Here is a 17,505-nt window from a genome sequence, read left to right as displayed (position 1 = left end):
TTTATCCTTTGATTGAAAATTAAAAATACATTTTTAAAATGGTAACCAATGATGCAGCGTGGATTAAGGCATATGGTACGTTAGAATAAAAAAAGATGTATGTAAATGATCCTAAATCATGAACATTAATCTAAGTCAGATGGAGAGGAAGTCTAATCTATTTTCCCCAATACTCATTAAAGGGTGCTTATGTCACATTTCACCTGTCACAACATAGCCTAATCTTCTGGGGTGATTAAGTATCTTAATCCTTAGAAACAACTGCTATTTTAGAATTTCCCTATATAACTCAGTAAGAGTTACTGTATTCTTCTCAGTTCCTTCTAAACACTGGTATACAACTAATTAAATTACTGAACACATTGCTTGTTTTTTGTGTTTAAAATATTATACCAGGAAAGAGGAGAACAAAGAGCATGTTAATGAAGAAGAGAAAAGATTATATTTTCTGTGGTGAAAACATTCCATGTGAAATTTCATGGAAATAAATGAGTACTTTTGAACAGTAAGGAAATCAATGCTGGAATTCTCTGAAAGCAACCAAATCTTTTAAAATTCCCAAATGGAATATGTGAACCCAAGCTTATCATACCTGTTTAATCACTGCTTAGATTTCTCTCTATGTCTTTTTGTAAACTTGGTGAATAAAACATAAAGCAAGGGATGTCAAGTTCTAAGGGGTTTTCAGAACCATGAGGTACACCTCATATACTGGTGGACTTTTCACAACCAGGAAGAGATGGGGGAAGATCCTAATTTATAAAACAGTCCTTGTCGGGGGATAGTTATTAGATCATGTAAATGCAGTTGAGAAGAGTTAGGCCATATCAGAGATACAGAAAGATACAGATAATAATAGAAGATAAAGAGAAGCCTGGATAGAGCTTTTTGTATATCTTCTTGTGCTGGCTAAGGAAGGCAGCAAAATAGCTTTATTCTGAATTATGTCCATTTTTAATCACATTAGATTATCACCACCTAACTTCTGGAAGAAATCAAGAAAACATTTCAGTGCTTGCCTAGATCTGAACTAAAGTTTGACCCAGAGATTTAGCCATGGAACAGAAATTCTAAATGTCTTTGAGGTTGCCATCCCTCAGCAGTCAACTTTTTGCAGCGCTGTTGCTTTTTCTCGTAGGCAAGGTAAGAATCTGCCCACTTACTCTAACTTACCTTGGTCACCAGTGCTGGCTCAGTATGTTGTCTATGTTCTGAACATGTAGTCAGAAATTGACTGCTAAACAACTAAGTATACAGAAGAATGAACCCCACTGTGTTACCACCTCTGCTATCGAATTTATGTATTCCACACTTGGAAGCTATATATCGGAGGACCTTGGCCGCAAGCTCTAAATCTAGGTGTAAAGATGTGGTCTTCTGACATTAGGAAGGTAATTCAGACATGAGAAGTCAGTTCCAATCATTCGTCAGTTTGTACCAACCAACTAGGAAACTCACAGGGTAATGAAGTTTTAACTTTTTAACCATGATAAATTTTATTGCTATTGTGAAAAATCCTGAACATGAACAACTGACTACCAATTGACTAACTGGCATACACAGATTCAGAAAAAAAATCTCATAATCCTACTACCAACTTTTTTCAAACTGAGTATGACTTGGGATAGTTATTTGCTTTCTCCATTAATTTAGGGGAATGTTTGCCCATCCCAACTCCTTTATTCTTTACACAGCTCTAGGAGAATGGTGAAATAATAAAAATTTTTATCAAAAGCAAATCAGTTTTATTCTACTTCAATATTTGTAAATGCACTATGCAGGATTTTAAAAATTATAATTCTGATTTGCCATGCCAAATCTGTACCAAGCTCTTATTTTGACTGGATAGTTCGGATAAGTCAGAGGTCAAATTTCATAAAAGGGCTGGGGACTGTCATTTTAGTTTACATAATTTGCTCAAAAACACCTTCCCCAATCTGAACATACACTTTACCGTTAAAATTGATTTGGGGACAATTGTGTAACTCCTGGATTTTTAGCTTTAATGTGTCTCCTCACACTGGTCTAACCCTGACCATAGAAAATATTACACAATAAAGGGAATTGAGCTCCTTCTTTGTTCATTCAGCAAATATTTCTCGAGAGCCTACAACTGACAGATACTTTGTTAGGTGCTACGGATATAGGGTGAACCATCCAGGCGATGTTGTGAAGAACAGATAGCTAGCTACTAGGTTGGGAGAGGAAAGAGAGTGAACAGATGTGAGAATCCTTCCTTTTGCCTTCAGTGAGCTACAGATAAGATACTGAAACACGCTTAGAGAAGAGCTGAGTCATATAAAGATAACTAGGATAAGTACTGCGGTATTATCTTTATTATAGATGTAGATGATTTTCAAAGAAGTATGGCAGCTTAAGTTTTTCCAGGAATTCTAGTCTGATCTAGAAATATTCTGGAACATCCAAATTTTGAGGTTCTCTTTCCAAGAGATAAAATAAAATCTTTTTTTTAAAAAACAGATTACTGGGCTTGTAAAGTGTTTCTCACCCTAGCCAATGTTCACCTGTCTTTCCTAGTCGCAATGTTTAGAAATTATTTGCTTTCCATTAAAGTTTACTTCACATTTTTTAATATAGGACAAGCAATGATTATTGAGAATTATAAACGACATAAATAATAATGGGATTCTGAAAGTCATTTTTCTTCCATTTCTATGTTTTGAAATATTTCCTATGTTTTCAGATATTTCCTCAAAGAAGAAACTGAGGCTCATAGAGGTTGAGAGGTTTTTCCAAGTAGCTTTCTATACCTGATTCCTCCTTCTGAAACACCTGTGGTAGGAAAATCACCTACCTGGGCAGGTCTGAGCAGACCCGTGCAGTAAGCAAAAATAGAAAGGACCCATTCTTTAAATTTATGACCCATATTTCTAACTGGAGTTCTACTTCAGTGGGAAAACTAGTATCACACTCTTTCAAATGGTTCTTTATTTTGCATTTTTTAAAAAAACAGATTGTTTCTGACAGGTAAAGGTGATCCAGAACACATGTTTATCAATAAATTAACCATCACTTTTCCTTTTTTTTCTAAGTTGACTTCTGACACTAAGCTTCTTGACAAAGATTTTTCACAACAACTTTAAGGTTAAAACCTATCTCCAGCCTCTCCACATCCTTCCCCCTGCATAGAAACATTTCTGTTTAGGAAACGGGGAATAATTTAGCTTTCAGTACATGTTTCTTTCTGGCTGACTGAAGATACATGGATTTATTCTTGAATAACAGCCTGGATATAAAAAAAATCTAATGGTAAACATGCTACTTATAGAAATATATAAAGAGGACTGAAAAGAGGCATATGTTACACATTAGCAAACATTAAATTAAGAGAGGTTAAATATAGAATATCTAATACCACATGCAGAAAGAGAAAGAAATGAAATCGCCGTAGGGCAGTGTGAAAAAAAGTTCATAGCAACCACATGTCTCTGAGTTTTCAGGATGGTCCTAATTACAAATATTTGTTCCTGTTGTTAAATCACGTGTCTTGACTTTTCTTTAGAGAATTGTGTTACTGCAAGAAAAGTGTAATTTTTGAAACTAAGGTGTTGCAGAAGTTTATAGGACAAAAACAATGACTGGAAGATAGTAAAAACACCACCACCAAACATTTATCTTCTTACCTCTTGATCTCTGCACCCTATCATTAGTCTTTTATTTTCCAGTATTTTACACTCTAAAGAAGGTCACATCTGTGATTTCTATATAGAAATAAGTAGGGATACATAACTGACAGTAACCTGCAATTTATTTTACATAAACTTTCTTTATAAATAAGTAAGAATTTTATATGATAAACAAGATCCACTGAATACCTATAATGGCTTCAGTAAGGTGTTGAACACTTTACGGGCGATATAAAATATATAAAGGCCTTATTCCTCTCATCAGGTAGTTTACTATTGGTTTACATAGATAAGTGAGAATTGTTAAAAGTTATTAAAAAGCAAAATTAGGTGGTAAAGACTCTTGGTACAATGGTAGTTCAATAAAGGAAGACAACCACTCGGACCTGAACCCAGGAATCTGTATAAAAGGGAAGTTCTTTGAGGCATGGTGAAGTTTAGAATATTGTAAAGAGGTATAGAGAACATTTCCTTTGATAGGAACAGTGGTGGAGGTGGCTGGGAATTGTGTGAAGCATGAAGGAAATGCCTAACTGGAAAAGAGAGTAATGCTGAAATACATTGTAAATAATGCTGGATGGTTACATTTATTGTGAGTCTTAAAAACCTGTTAAAGGAATCTGGAGAACCAGAAAGTGATGTGATAAATCAATAAATTCAATCTATTAATAGATTGCTTTTGGGAGATACACACACACACACATACCCACACACACACACCCCAAATTCAGGGATTTTGGAGTTGGAATCATTAGAATGGAGAAAGACTCAGAGCAGTGCTTCTCAAAGTGCGGTTTCAGGACCAGGAGCCGCAGCATTGCCTGGGAACCTGCTACAGATGCAAATTCTTGGGTTCATTTCCGCTTGTTCATTGCCTACCCAGTGATGCCTCATTATGAATTTCAGTATTATATTCTTTGTAAAACATAAAAGAAATATAATGGGCTTTTCTTCATAGTAATATTGGAAAATGATTTTCCCTAGTTTGGTTGACTTGGATTGAAGAACGTAAAATAATGTTATAGGTTTCTATTAGGTAGAAATTTTATATCTGTACAATTTGTTTAATTTTCATATCCAGACTAAAGTCAGAATCGGAATTGCTTCTTACCTTAGTTCTATGCTTTATCTTCTGATACTGATATTGATATCTCCTGATACGAAACTACTGATATCTACTTTGATATTGATCAAAACAACAATGATTGACTTTTATGTACCCACATTGCTTTATTATTACAGATATCAGGCCTATAAGATTCCTAAAATATCTTGTCCAGAAAAATATTATTCCATTTAAATTGTAAACTAAATACACATTAGCTTCTAGCAAAATAGTAAATGTGAACATTCAACGAACAATTGCCAAATATGGGGGAGACAGAAAATGGGAATAAATTCATGGGTTTATTTTTGCCAAATAAAATTAAGATTTGTCCCTGGTTGACTGAGGGGAATGACAACAAAATAATAAAGGGTTTTTGTACTTTTGGAGGCTTAGTTTAAAATAGCCCAATAGTAACAACAGAAAAATTCCTATGGATTTTTCTCTTCCTCATTTTTCAAAAAACTGAGCTACCAGAAAAATAATCTGTTTTTGGCCCAACTCATCATGGGATTCTTCCAAGTTCTCCAGTTTCTCAGTCACATAACTTACTACCTCCAAGGAGCATGGCTTTGTGTTTGTATAATACTGGGCCTCCAGAGAATTCCCAATAAATTATCTTTAGAGGAAAGATAAATTAGAAATTTTGCCCAGAGTGCTCTAGATACCAAGTCTGATATATCATAGGACCAAAACTATATAAAAAATACCAGTACGTTTCCTTTTTCCTCCCAGCTAAAGAAATAAGTCAAGAGAACAGCTACTGTTAGCCAAATAGGGACACACTGATAGGACGGAAAGCAGAAAGTCTCTCTGTACAAAGAAGTTGCCTTTACTGACTGCATTTCTCCTTCTTAATTACATTTTCTGAACAAAGCTACACACCTTTGAAAAAGACGGAAACTCTCAGAAAAAGTTTGCATTCCGCATGTCATTATTATCTTTTCATAATATTGTTTCACCAAAACCATATTAGGTGAAATTCCTTTAGGGTTTGTGAAAGGGCTTGGCAAGGCTTCTAACGAAGTCCATTTTAATGCTAGTGGGCAAAGAACAAAATCGCACAAAGCAAGTGATCACATACCAACTGCTGTCATGTAATCCCAGCGCTCAACGAGGCACATATTGAAGATGAGGTGATCTGATGTTTGCCCTTGGCCAATGAGTGAAATCTGCCTTTCCAAATTCTGGCAAACAGATGAAGTCCAGCCAATGAGAAACCAAAACACTACCAGGAGTATTACTGCCAGCATCCTCATGACCCGTCCACCAGTCATGTATGGAATCCGTTGGGCTGTTCGTGAAAGAAACACCTTCAAAACCCTGGAAAAGCAAGATATCAAAATGTGAAGGCAAACCTAACAACCAGAAAGTAAAATTCTAAAATATCTCATTTTTCTAGGTGATATTTAAACCCACCCAAACCTACTTAGGCAGAGTTTTAACATAAAAAACAAACAACAGTGTTGCCTATACTTTTACTGAATTTCATTCTACTTTACCTTCCAATAGCAGAACAAATATCCTGCATTAGGGGTCAGTGAGTCAACAGATTTGTGTAGGATGGAATTCTTTTGAGTATGTTTTAATATTTCAAGGAAAATTCTCAGGACCTTAGAAAGATCCATAGGCAAACATTGCTCAAACAGGGTTTCTGAGGGATCAAAAAATAGTCCTAAAAGTGAGTAGTTGGGTTTTACAATATTATACTAAGTCAAAGACTTCCTTAAACCAGTTATTTTTTTTTTACAGTAGAATGTTATAAAAGGTATTTTCTGAAAATCATTTTATATAGCCTCCCTTTATAGTCATTTTGTCACATTACCAAAAGTAAGTACGAAAACAATAAGAAGGGTATTTAAATACCCCTGAATAAGATTATTGCATTAAGGAAGAGGATATGACCTATAAGAAATGCAGTGATTTTTAAAATCTGGGGTTTTTTTTTTTCTGTATATATGACTCAAATGCACAGCCAGAGTTGAGACCTACTGGATTACATGATATCTAAGAACTGTTCCATCTCTAAAAATGGTGTGAAGACAAAATCCAACCTTACTATAGGGATCTTTCCAGCCATCCTTTCTTTAATTTCATCTCCAGAATATTCTTAGCTGATTTTAACTCCCCATTCTCATTCTGATATTTTAGGTCACAATATTGTGGCTTGACATAATCTACCATGAGTGGTTTATGATACTATAAGGGTATCCATAATCAATTCCCAAAAGGCAAAAATGAATTCATCTTCCCAACTTTTCTATTTCCTCCTCTGTCTGATTCTTTCAACATTTTAAATGAAATATTCATATGCACTATTCATAAAAATCATTATAAATATGGAAATGAAACATACACACCTGAAATAACCTAGACATATTTTACTATTTTTTCTCTCAATGCTGGGCTTTGATAGCTCTTCCAAATTAACACAACACATCCAGTAAAGAAAGTTATTTTCTAGCAGATTCTTATTTATCCTTCGCCCCTGCATATCTTTAACCCCACTGTCCTTCACCTAACACACAGCATGAAGTTATTTAATTCTGAATAAAATACTTATCCTCAATTTTTATGTGGAACAATGTCAGAAAGTTGTTAGTATAAAACAAGAGTACAAAAGAAGATCACTTTACTCACCATTTAACTACAGATAGTCCCCAACTTAAGATGGTTCGACTTACGATTTTTTGATTTTATGGTGGCATAAAGTGATAAGCATTCAGTAGAAACTGTACCTCGAGTTTGAATTTTGGTCTTTTACGGGGCTAGTGATATGTGGTACGATATTCTCTCCTGACGCCGCAGCTCCCAGGCAGCCACACGATCACGAGGGTAAACAACTGACCCACTTACAACCATGCTGTACTCATTCAACCATTCTGTTTTTCACTTTCAGTACAGTATTCAATAAATTACATGAGATATTCAACACTTTATTATAAAATAGACTTTGTGTTAGATGATTTTGCCCAAGTGGAGGCCAATGTAAGTGTTCTGAGCACGGATAAGGTAGGCTGGCCTAAGCTATGATGTTAGATGTACTGAATGCATCCTCGACTTTACGATATTCTCAATCTACAATGAGTTTACCTGGACATAATTCCACTGAAAGTCAAGGAAGATCTGTAGTTCACCAGATTAGCAGTTACTTTCCATTCCCTGGGTGAAACATACTGAGTATGGCCCGTGTCATGCTGAATGCTAGTACTGGCAGCGAACGCAATGTCTCTCTCCAGTATGCCTCAAACACTTTTGCTCCAACTAGCTGAATTGCTACTTGTTAAGAATCAGTTGTACTTGTCCCCAGATTATGTCCACTGTTATCATCTTTTTTTCTTGATAGTTGATTTGTAATATTATATTAGTTTCAGGCATACAACATAGTGATACAATATTTTATAGATCGTACTCCATTTAAAGTTATTACAAAATAATGGCTGTATTTCCCTGTGCTGCACAATATATCCTTGTTGCTTATCCATTTTATACATAGTAGTTTGTATCACTTATCCCATGCCCCTAACTTACCCCTCCCCCCTTCCTTTTCTCCACTGGTAACCACTAGTTTGTTCTCTGTATCTGTGAGTCTGTTTCTGTTTTGTTATATACATTCGTTTGTTTTATTTTTTTAGATTCCACATATAAGTGATAAAAGAGTATTTGTTATCATTTTATATAATTTAACTAAATTGACTGTGTAAGCAAAGGAGACATTTGTACAAAATTCTATTCTGAATGCTTTGGAAGGACTCCATAAAGGTGAGTCACTAAAAGAAACTGTTAACTTAGGGGAAAGTAAGAAAAATTTTAATATATTGCGGCGGTCAACAAACCAAACTCCAGAAGGAGTCTACACTCAGATTACCTCAAAATAACAAACAAAAACTCTTTAGATTCTCACTCCTACTTAAAGAACCAAAACTATGAACAATAGATAACACATTGCAGTGATTTATGCTACAAAGAGAACAATTAGATCCACAGTCAAAGAAGAGGACTTACTTCAAAAATATTGGTGAGTGATTATTTGTATCTTAAATTACAGTATCTATACACTTCTTTAGCCCCTTTCTACTTTAAAAAACTTTATTCATTAATTGACCAATCACTGATCCATTAAGAAGGCTTCTACTATAATCAGCAGATCAAGATTCAAATACTCTTCCCTAGGAATGAGAGAAATTTCTTGGAAAACTAATATTTTTGCCAGTGCCAGTCTTATTTTTTGTAGGAGAAACCTGCAGCCACTATGTGCACATAATTGTTTCTGGTTGTACCTGGATGAATTCTAAATTCTGAATGATTAGGATCTCAAAAGAGGGAATCTGAACCATTTTTCTGGTCTTCAATATTTTGGCTAGGGCCAAAAGAAAAAGAGAGAATTGTTCCAAATTCTAGCTTGACTATATTTGAATATCTGAAATGTAATTATAATGAACAAAGGTTTATGTAGTGACAACCATATGCGAGGTATCATACTAGGCATCATGGAAGGCATAAGATATGATTCCTGTCTTCCAGAAGCCTACAATCTAACTAGAAATAAGTATGTAAATAGCTACCACATAAAACAGCATATAATTATATGTTGTGTGTAGTTAGTAAGTCTAGGAACCTAATAGAATAGGTGCTACTTGGTCTGGCTCTTGATGGATATCAGTAGGTAGAAATGGAGGAAAGTGGAGAAGATATAAGGAGACATTCTAGCTGAAGGGAATCACATAACAAAGTACAAAGCAGGGAAATGTAAGTTGTCTTTGAGGGACAGTGGGTGGAAATGTTTGGCAAGAGGGGAAGTTTTTTTTCAACCCACAGGGACTCCCAGGGATTTTTCAAGTTACTGCGAAGGGTTTCATTGGGTTGAGAACCATTGCTTCAGAGAAAAATAGTTATGATTTATATTTTCTTTCCATGGCCAATATGTGGGAAATCATTTATTTTTCTGATACTTGAAGATTTTCACATAGAAACTCTAAACCTCAATGAGAGGAAATATTGAATTTCTAAAATACTTCTTAACCAGATGAGTTTGTCATTTGCAGAGGAAATCTATATGATCCCAGTATGGTAATCTTTTAATCAAGAAATCCAACTTCTAAATTATCAGAAATTTTCATGCTTTCCAGATGACCCCATGGGTACTTATTGTAAAATCTGAGAACTCAAGATTGTCATAGATCCCCAAATCTCATTTCCAGAGAGGAAAAGCCAAAGCAGAGCTCCCATGAGTCTCCTGTTACTGCTTTTACTGGCTTTCAAACACTAGAAAATACAATAACACAACTCTGCACGGCAATCTAACCGTTTCAGGATATTGGTTTTTGTAAAATGGAATAAGATGCATTTTTCTAGGATTGCCTTAAAATAAAATGAGAAAATTCTGCTATATCTTTAAAAAATGAGCTCTTGTTAGTCTAGGGTTCACTGCCTAGAAACCAAGTTCTAAAAATGAAATCCTTAGCCACGCATTTATATGAAATACAGCTGTAGAAAAAATGCAATAATTAAACTTATATCGATTACTTTTCCTACTATTTTTTCCACAGATAAATTTTTAAGCTACCATCTGTTCAGGTTTCACTATTCTAAAGGAAAGCAGTAATGTATACAAGAGGACTGCAAAAAATTTCCAGAATTTAATATAAAAAGGTATATTTAAAGCATATATTCAATTCTCATTATTAATAGTAGATAAATTCATAGAAATCATGTTGAAATGATAAAAAAAAAAGGGGGAAACCCAGGAATTGGCTGTCACTATATGTCTGCCTCTACTTTTCCACGTTCCACATTTCTAGTTTGAGCTCATAAAACTCCACTGTAAGGACTTGTACTTAGGTTATCGATTATCTGCTTCAAATATCTAATTGATACTGCTACTCCTTATTTAACTTGATCTCTCTCCAGTTTTTGGCGTGGCGGAGGCACTTGGCTTCCATTATGTCACGTTCTCTTGATTCTCTGCCTACTCCTCTGTCAGCAGCTTTTTAGTCTCTGTCACAGAGTCCTCTGCCTCAGTCTTCCCCTTAAATAATAGTGTTCCTCAAGGATCTCCTAAACTTAGTCACCTTCTCTTCTTGCTCTACAGATTATACTGGGAAATTCCATCCACAATCCTGCTTCAATTATGTACATGCTGGTGAGTCCCAAATCTGTAACTTCGGTTTAGATCACTCTCCTGAGCTCAAGATCTGTATACTCAGTGACCTACTGGACATCAACAGGTTCCCCAAATAAAATCATCACTCTCTCCACTCCTCTCTCCTCTAACCCACTGTGTTACCTGTCTCAATGACCAGTACCAGTTAATTGCTCAAAGCAGAAACCTAGGAATGAACTTTGATACTTCTCTCTCATTTACATTCCGGACACCAAATGCATGATTAAGAACTTAATTTCTACCTCTTAAATATCTTTCAAGTCCTTCTATTTTTCTCCATTTTCACTGCCACTATACAGCTCCTGGTCATCAACCTCTGTCTTCAGTAATTTCCTAACCAGTCTCCTTATTGGTCTTGCCCACCTTCAGTCCACACTGTACGCTGAAGCCACAATGATCTTCTTAAACTGCACTCTGATCACGTTTCTCTCCTGTTTACAGTCCTTCTGCGGCTCTCCACCCAAATCCTAGCTACCTTACGATGGTAAAACGCCTTTAAAAATTGGTTCCTCCTTGCTTCAGCATGCTCATCTCTCACTATTCTTCCCTTCCTAGGGTCCTGCGGGTCCCTGTGGACTATATGCAGGTGTCCTCTATCTGAACCTTTGCCCTCAGCTTCCTGCACTGCCCCTCCCTCCATCAATACAAACACCTAATTTAGCTAATTCTGCATATTTCTTCATGGCTCATTTGAGATGCCACTTGCTCTGGGCTAGTGGTTCCCAAACCACTAGCATCAACACCATCTGGAAACTTGTTAGAAATGCAAATTCTTGGGTCCCATCCATACCTACTACTATGTCAGAAATTCTGGGGATTAGGGCCCAGGAATCTGTATTTTAACAAATCCGTCAGGTAAATTCGGACGAAGGCTATAGTTTGAGAGCTTTTTTTCCCCAAAAGGCTTAAGACTGGTGCAGGTGTCCTTCTAATGGGCTGACTGCTCTAAACTGTCAGATAAATTTTTGAGTTTTTGTTATGCTGACACCAAAATTTAAAGCCTCTAGTAACAGAAAGTTTTCCATTTTCAGAACATCTGCATCTGTTTGTGATTTAGCAGCATCTTTTTTGTGTACTAAACGGGAATGAACATATATATCCTCAAGCCATCTAGTCTTCTGTTCTATTAATTTAATCGGAATAATCCTAAAGTCTTGAAGTTCTCCATTAGACTTGAATTTCTATCCATTTTACTACTTTCTTAGAAACTCCAGAGAATAAATGCTTCTGATGAAAAGTAGGAGGTGATTATTTTCTTTTATAAATATAAAGCCACTCAAGTCTTGACAAAAGAGCCTTAAGAGTGAACAACACAAAAAGGGCTGAAGTCACTCCCTCTCAGTTTGCTTTAAATGGTCACAAGCCCTCATGTTTATTGAGTTTTTCAACAATTTCTCAAAATTTCATTTTCAGAAGTAACCTAAAGCTGCTTCTTGGTCACTGGGTAGATGTTAGGTATATATTAAAAAGGATCGGCACCACCTAGGCAGAAATAGATTGTTAACATTTATCAGACGTGAAGTTCAGTAAACTGTTGTGACTATTTTAAGTTATTGCTATTGTAAGAAGGAAAACTCACAACTCAGCCTTCCAAATATAGGTATTTTTGTCCATTGCAGTGACCTGCTTGTGCTCTCATATCTCATACTAATCTTCCTTTCTTTTGACCTGATTGTAAGTAGATAGAATAAGGCAGAATGATGATAAAATACAGGAAGAAGGAAGGGTTACAGGACTATTGCAAGTCAAATATAGAGCTAGAAGGAACTTGGGTATTATATCTTCTGATATCAGAAACAAGGAAAGAATGTCTGCTCTCACCACTTCTATCCATCATTGTACCAAAAGTTCTAGCCAGAGCAATTGGTCAAGAAAAAGAAATAAAATGCATCCATATTGGAATGGGAGAAGTAAAACTGTCTCTGTTAGTAGATGACATGATCTTATATATGGAAAACCCTAAAGAACACACACACACACACACACAATCTGAGCTAAAAACCACATTCAGTGAAGTTGTAAGATACAAGTTCAACATTAAAAAATCAGTTTTATTTTTATATACTCGTGATGAGCTATCTGAAAATGAAATTGACTAAACAGATCCATTTACTATAGCATCAAAAAAATACCCAGGGGTAAATTTAACCAAGGAGGTAAAAGACGTGTATGCTGAAATCTCTACAACATCACTGAAAGAAATTTTAAAAGATCTAAAGAAATGGAAAGACATTCTGTGTTCATGGATTGAAAAGACTTAATATTGCTAAGACGGCATTATTCCCTAAACTGATCTACAGGTTCAAGCCAATGTAACAAAACAGTGTGGTACTAGCATAATGGTAGACATATAGAACAACAGAATAAGACTGATCATCCAGAAATAAACCTCTACATCTCCAGTCAATTGATTTTTGACAACAGTGCCAAGACCGTTAAATAAAGAAAAAATTATCTTAAAAAAAAAAAAATCTATTCAATAAAAAAGGGAGTTCCCTGGCAGTCCAGTGGTTAGGACTTGGTGCTTTCGCTGCCGTGGCCCCGGGCTCAATCCCTGGTCAGGGAACTAAGATGCCACAAGTCGCATGGTGCGGCCAAAAAAAAATCTTTTAAACAAATGGTCCTAAGCACAAGTGTATATCCAAATGCAGAAGAATGAATTTAGACCTCTACCTCACATAATATACAAAAATTAATGCCAAATGAATCAAAGACCCCAATGTAAGAACTAAAACTGTAAAATGCTTAGAACAAAACAGAGGTATAAATCTTCCTGATCTGAAATTAGGCAGTGGTTTCTTAAATATCATACCAAGGCATATGTAACAAGAGAAAAAATAGATAAATTGAACTGCATAAAAATAAAAAATTTGGCATCAAAGCACACTATCAAGAAAGTAAAAAAGAAAACCCACAGAACTGGAGAAAATATTTTCAAATAATTTATCTGATAAGGGTCTCAGATCCAGAACATATAAGAACTCATACAATGCAACACAAAAGACAAAAAACCCAATTAAAAAATGGCCAAAGGACCTGAATAGACATTTCTCTAAAGTGATGTATAAATGACCAATAAACACCTGAAAATAATCTCAACATCATTAGTCATTGGGAAAATGGATAAAAAGATTTTCCTCCTTTTGCCCTTTAAAAAATTTAAAGTATCTTACTGTATTTTATGTATCTTTAAAAGAATACATAAAATAAATAAATATAGATATCTTTCAGTCACTTTCAAAATTTACTAGGGGGAGGGGTGAAGTGGGAGGCTGGGGTCAGCAGATGTGAGCTATTATATACAGAATGGATAAACAGCCAGGTCCTGCTGGATAGCACAGGGAACTATATTCAATATCCTATGATAAACCATAATGGAAAAGAGTATAAAAAAGAATGTATATATGTATAAATGAATCACTTTGCTGTACAGCAGAAATTAATACAACACTGTAAATCAACCACACTTCGATAAAAAAATTTACTAGGAAACAAAACTATCTATCTATCTATCCGTTCCCACAAAGTGTAAATATTTGGTGCTAATGAGTGCAGTAGAGAAAACTGCTACAAATTGTGCTGTATCCAGAGCAAGCAGTACTGAATAATGCATGAAATGAAAATCCCTAGGCCAGAGCCAGAAGAAGGATTTTTTGCAGGCTGCTTAAATATTTGTTTTAAATATAGTACAGAAAAGTCTTTTGTTTTTTCTTGATTAGCCTTAGAAAAAGGAAAAGGCAATTTGTTTTCAGAAATCATATTACAGGGAATAGGAAAATGTTCTTCTAGCATTAAGTTTCTTAATCTCTCTCTACCCCCTTTCATTTAAAACAGTTCCTCATTTTTCCTCCTGAAAATATACTCAGATTTTCTGAGACTAGAGATATTGCCTTTCCAGGTTGCTTAAAACCAACCAACCGACCAACCAACCAACCTAGCTTAGCAAGTATTCTGTGAATCCACACATGCATGGATGTGCCAGATGTTCTTTTAGATCTGTCCTACATCATTAACGTACTAAGTCAAACATATCTATGGTTACTGAAGGAAACTCTTTTTATAAATGAACCTTCTTCATTTTTGCCTATTTCAGCTCTATTTTTCCTTATGATCCATACTGAGCCAGCTAAAACCTGTCCCATTCTCCCTTCCTTCTTTCTCCAAAGAGAAACAAACAGTTTTAGGTTCAAATAAATTGCACTGCATGAATGGCCTGCCAGTGAGGTGGGGCGGTGGGACTTGTCTGCCCTGGGTGCAGGTAATAATGTCCGTGGAGAATTTAAGGCAATAATAATGACAACTCAAAGCTGTTCTGCTTTTTATCATCACCATGTGCTGGTGATTCTAAACAATGTCAGTGATAAAATACTCCTCCCTGAAGGACTGGACCACTTTCACCACCTTCCCCTAACTCGTTACACCTCTGTATTGCACTGTTAAAAAACAAAAGACTTGCAATTTTCCTTTGGATTGGTATGGTAGTCTTTGGCTGTATGACTCTCAAATGTGGGGAGAGACCACTAAAGAAAAAGGTGGGAGATTTGATAAAAGTGAATGAAACCCTTAAGTTCCCGTCCTAGGCTAACAGTATCATTTCTAGTGACAGACTGAGATCCTATTCCTCTTTCATATTTTCTTCAAGTTTTCAGAGCTACTGAATTCTGTAAACACTAAAATTGATCAGTGAGAGATCAGGAAAGAGAAGAAGAAATGTTGAACAATTTTACTAAGCTTTGAGAGAAATGGCTGAAATAAAACAAGAACTCAGGTGTTTCCTGCTTATCCTATTCTCAAGGGACTAGAACAGTCACTTTATTTATCAGTACTGATAACTGCCTTAGAATTTTCTGCCTAGAGAGGTATTACTTTTTTAAAAAAATTTGAAATAAAAAATGAAGTTCTTATAAAAATGAGAATATAGCATTCAAGGGACTTTATCCCTTAGCTCAGGCTACCTTGATCCCTCAAGCTACCTTGGGTCAGGTCTGACAAAGCCTGGTTCTTTAGCTTTCTCTTCAACTCTGTGACCTTCGCCATATCCTTCCAATGAATTTCTTTTTTGCTTAATTTAGCCATCCTCAATGTCTGTGGTTTGTAACCAAAACCCCCTACTTGACATATTTTACAAATATTTCAATCATGTTTAAGATTTACAGCAACTCCACAGGTGAGGTGAGAAGTGATTCTCAGAAGCTAAAATAATTTCTTCTTGGTTGTATAAGTTATTAGTGGCAGAACTGAAATTCAAATCTGGATTTGTAAAGATTTATGTCTTTCCTCTCTATCATGTTACTACAAAATCTTCAAAGTCCCTTCTTGAGGACAACACGTTGCTTGACTATAAGAGATATCAACCAAAGACACCCCCGCAGCTCCATTCACTATAACCATCCACCCATTCATTCACTTAACAAATATGTGAATACATTAAATGGGCAGGACACAGCACTAAGGATGGGGAATACAAAGCTGGTTCAGCTAGTCACTTCCATTGGGTTGCTCACATTCCTCTGAGATGCTGATTCTTCAGTTTACAGACGTAAACAATATTGGAATCAGTTAAATTTAAACAATATGGAAAAACAATATAATACACAGCCATATGGTTCAGACAGGATAAGAATAATGCAGCTCATTAAACCAGAAATAGTTTCCACTCGATTTAAGCCTTCAGTAGGTAATTCTTCACTGCAATGACTTCTAGAGACACACAGTCAGAGAGAAAATCGTTTTAATTACAGTCTTTAAAATAAAGAAAAGAATGATGAAGTAATCTAGTTTCCCAAATCCCAATCATTTGTATGCCACCCTCAAGATTTCTGCCTGTATCTGTGTACCAACTAATATTTTCTTTAAATCAACTTCTATTTATTGCTTTAAAATATTTTAAAGGGACTTCCCCTGGCGGTCCAGTGGTTGGGACTTCGCCTTCCAATGCAGGGGGTGCAGGTTCGATCCCTGGTCGGGGAGCTAAAATCCCACATGCCTTGCAGCCAAAAAACCAAAACGTAGAGCAGAAGTAGTGTTGTAACAGATTCGATAAAACTTTAAAAATGGTCCTCGTCAAAAAAAAAAATCTTTAAAATATTTTAAAGAAAACTTTATATTGCTACTTTCAATGAAAAACTGGTAGGTAATCCATAAATAGAATGTAACTATGAAAATAAATACAGTGAAATAAAGATAATAAATTTCATCTAGATAGTACTGCAGTGGGAAGCTCTGAGCCTGAAGCTTGATCCACTCTTCGTTGTAAAGGAAAATTAGCAACTGTTCGGCACGTGTTAAAGACCTACTATTTCCAAACTATTTTTTCTCCTGGAAATAATCAGAGGGATGGAAAGAAAACCTGAATGGAAGGAATTTTCTTACTCTGTGATTCAGTGTTATTTAATACTGTGTTCTTGTCCCACAAACAGTCTCTCACAGACCGCAGTGTCATGTATTTCAGGCACTTGAGAGTACACAGTGAGTCAGGGAAATAGGAATGCTTTATGTGTGGAGGGAACTGTGGGAAGCAGCTTCCAAGTCTACATCTGACATTTTCATTCATTCACTTATCAACTATTATGCATTAAGCACCTGCCATG

At 35.6% G+C, this 17,505-nt stretch overlaps 1 protein-coding gene across 1 annotated transcript in view; it reads right to left on the bottom strand.

The window, feature by feature from the left end:
• GPR158 (G protein-coupled receptor 158) overlaps positions 1 to 17,505 on the bottom strand; it is a 318,887-nt gene that overhangs the window by 18,309 nt on the left and 283,073 nt on the right. The window contains exon 7 of the mRNA XM_068538769.1: positions 5,837 to 6,075. Coding sequence (XP_068394870.1) covers positions 5,837 to 6,075 — 239 coding nt within the window. The remainder of the gene's footprint in view (positions 1 to 5,836; positions 6,076 to 17,505) is intronic.

The sequence above is a fragment of the Eschrichtius robustus genome, chromosome 1 (genome assembly GCF_028021215.1).
Source record: "Eschrichtius robustus isolate mEscRob2 chromosome 1, mEscRob2.pri, whole genome shotgun sequence".
Lineage (NCBI taxonomy): Eukaryota > Metazoa > Chordata > Mammalia > Artiodactyla > Eschrichtiidae > Eschrichtius > Eschrichtius robustus.
This window is presented reverse-complemented; position numbering and strand designations above follow the sequence as displayed.